The sequence below is a fragment of the Onychostoma macrolepis genome, chromosome 25, assembly GCF_012432095.1.
Source record: "Onychostoma macrolepis isolate SWU-2019 chromosome 25, ASM1243209v1, whole genome shotgun sequence".
In the NCBI taxonomy this organism is placed as follows: Eukaryota; Metazoa; Chordata; class Actinopteri; order Cypriniformes; family Cyprinidae; genus Onychostoma; species Onychostoma macrolepis.
The window spans coordinates 20,806,303-20,809,242 of NC_081179.1; the positions used below are offsets into that span (position 1 = coordinate 20,806,303).

The following is a 2,940-nucleotide window of genomic DNA, read 5'->3' on the forward strand; positions in this document are numbered from 1 at the left end:
TACTGGTTTATAGTCTGTGAGGGCATGTATGCCTGTCCACATGCGCCGAGGGTCGTTGTTTTTAAATCTGTCCTCAATGCGCAGTCTATAATTGTATTTAGCTAACTGAATTCCCCTCTTCAGATTGGACCTGGATAAGCTGTAAGCTTCACGGTCACCAGATTTGAAAGCAGTGTCACGTGCCTTCAGCAGGAACCGAACTTCCTTATTCATCCAGGATTTCTGGTTGGGGTACAGTTTAATTACTTTATAGGTGGTTACCTTGTCAACACATCTGTTGATATGATGCAGAACAGAGCTGGTGTAGACGTTCACATCTGTATGAGAGTCCAGTGTGGCCCGAGAAGCAAACGAATTCCAGTCTGTGTTCAGGAACTCTTGCTGTAGTGAAGAGTCTGCTTCCTCCAGCCAAACTTTAACAGTTCTCATGGTGGGTTTCACACGTTTGATGATCGGAGTGTATTTGGGTAACAAGAATAGGGAAAGGTGATCAGATTGTCCAACGTGGGGGAGGGGAGTTGCTCTATAAGCATCAGAGATGTTTGTATAAACATGATCAAGAGTATTGTCCCCCCTTTCGGGCAAAAAACGTTTTGATAAAATTTGGGGAGAACTGTTCTCAAATTGGCATGATTAAAATTACCAGCAATAATAAAAACCCCATCCGGATGTGTTGTTTGCAGCTTATTAACAACAGAAGATAGTTCTTTCATGGCTAATTTAGCATTAGCATCCGGGGGTACATACACTGCAGCGATTATGGCAGTTGTAAATTCACGGGGCAGATAAAAGGGTCTGCACTTGATAAAGATGTATTCAATATCAGCAGAACAGTGGGATTTAGTAATAATAGCATCCGAACACCAGGATCTATTTACATAAAGGCAAACACCCCCACCTTTGCTTTTACCAGAGTCCACAGCCGTTCTATCAGCCCTGTAGATGTTGCGCCCCTCTAGCTCAATCGCGCAATTTGGAATGGTGTTATTGAGCCAGGTTTCTGTGAAAACCATAATGTTGCAGTCTATAAACATTCGCTGAGTGATCTGAAGTCGTAGCTCGTCGATCTTATTTGCCAAAGATCGTACATTAGCGAGGAAGATGCTTGGCAGAGCTGGACGATGTGGGTTGAGCTTTAGCTTAGCCCGCAGGCCGCTCCGCTTACCCCGTCTTTGTTTACGTTTGCAGCGCCGACGACGGGCACTTCCTGTCAGATTGAGTACCTCACTCGAGCCTGGTGACCGGAGTAATTCGGAAGGTAGTAGATGAAGATCTAATGTTGTATCCACATCGGTGTTTGTGTAGCGAAGTTTAATATCCAATAGTGTGTGACGATTGTACGAGGTTAATGTGAAGCTATGACGAACAACTAAACTGAGAATAACTAATAAAATAATAAGTAATTTGCAAGAACTGGAGAGACGCTGAGCCTCGCGTTGTTCACGCGCCGCCATCTTGAACATTAGCTGTATGCCAAATGAACAAATGAACATCTAGAGAAAGATAACAGCAGAAGTAGAGGAAATGAGTGAAACGTCTATTAAGAATTGCCCGACCTCAAAAACTATTTTTACCTTGACAAAATGACATTCAATCCAATCAATGTATCATAAATTGGGTTTTCTGAGTAAGCAATAATAGTTTGTGTATACTAGTGCAAATTACTAGATTTTACAGTTAAGACATTAAGTAGTTAACTTAAAAGTGTTTGTTAGAACAGCTGCTGGATTTGACAGTGAAGTTACTCACAACTGATTCATTACATGCTTGTTCTGAAAGATGAGTCTGAAAGTAGTTGTTTTTAAAGCTGGTTTAAATGACTGAACACACATAATATGAATGAAAATTCAACTTAACACAACAACAAAATACAAATTCAACTTACTGATATATACATATACATCACCTTTTGTTCATGTGTAAGCTTACAGTCATAGGCCTATATGCTTTATTGTATGTTTGCATTAAAAAGCAATAGTTCACACAAAAATGAAAATTCCTCATTTAATCAGAAGCTCATTTAAATAGGTATCAGCAGAAGCATGTAAATCCTGCCACTTCTTTGCATCGTCAGCACATGCTTCAGTGCTCTGAGAGTGTTTATAGTGCTGTGAGTTTAACACTTCATGACTGAGAGCAGAACACAACACAATCTTCATCATCACACAAGACAAAACAACTACAATGAACAGCATCATCATCTTCATCTGGACCATTGCAGCACTTATTGAAGGTAAGATATGAACAATTTGACGCTGGTGTTGGTGTTCTTGTAGAAGTATATGATGTAGTTTTAAACACTAATTGACTTCATTTTCTTTTCTTCAGAATCCAGAGGAGTCACTTTGACTCAACCTGAAGTTAAAACTGTGCAACAGGGTCAAACAGCTACAATAGAGTGTAATATTGACATTGGGATACGCTACAGTCACATGTACTGGTATCAGCAGAAACCTGGAGAAGCTCCTAAGCTCCTCATATATCAGATAAACACCCTCCAGTCAGGAACTCCATCTAGATTCAGTGGCAGTGGAACAGCAGATACTGGAAGAGATTTCACTCTCACCATCAGTGGAGTCCAGACTGAAGATACAGGAGATTATTACTGTCAGAGTGTACATCAGATCAGTAGTAGCTGGGTGTTCACACAGTGATAAAGAGTCGTACAAAAACCTCCGTCAGTCAGAGTCACAGTGACTGCACTGATACAGCTGAGAGATACTGCAGCTGCCGAAGGGATGATGACAAACAACACAAAGTTTTTTTGTAGCACATTGAACATTAAGCACTACAAGTCTCCGCTTTTTCATCTTGAAACAAAAAAATCATACTTATTTTCTATTTTTTTACTCTCCCTGTTAAGTCTCATGCAAAGCAGTAAACAGTTGATTCAAACATTCAGAAGGTCAGACTGATATTGATTGTAATGATGTGAAGTTA

General features: G+C 40.2%; 1 gene segment (V, D, J or C); it reads left to right on the forward strand.

Moving 5' to 3' along the window:
* Positions 1 to 2,058: 2,058 nt before the first annotated feature.
* On the forward strand, positions 2,059 to 2,654 carry LOC131534138 (Ig kappa chain V-III region PC 2485/PC 4039-like). The segment is given in 2 exon segments: positions 2,059 to 2,233; positions 2,329 to 2,654. Coding segments are annotated over 2 exon segments (375 nt in total).
* The last annotated feature ends 286 nt before the right edge of the window (positions 2,655 to 2,940 follow it).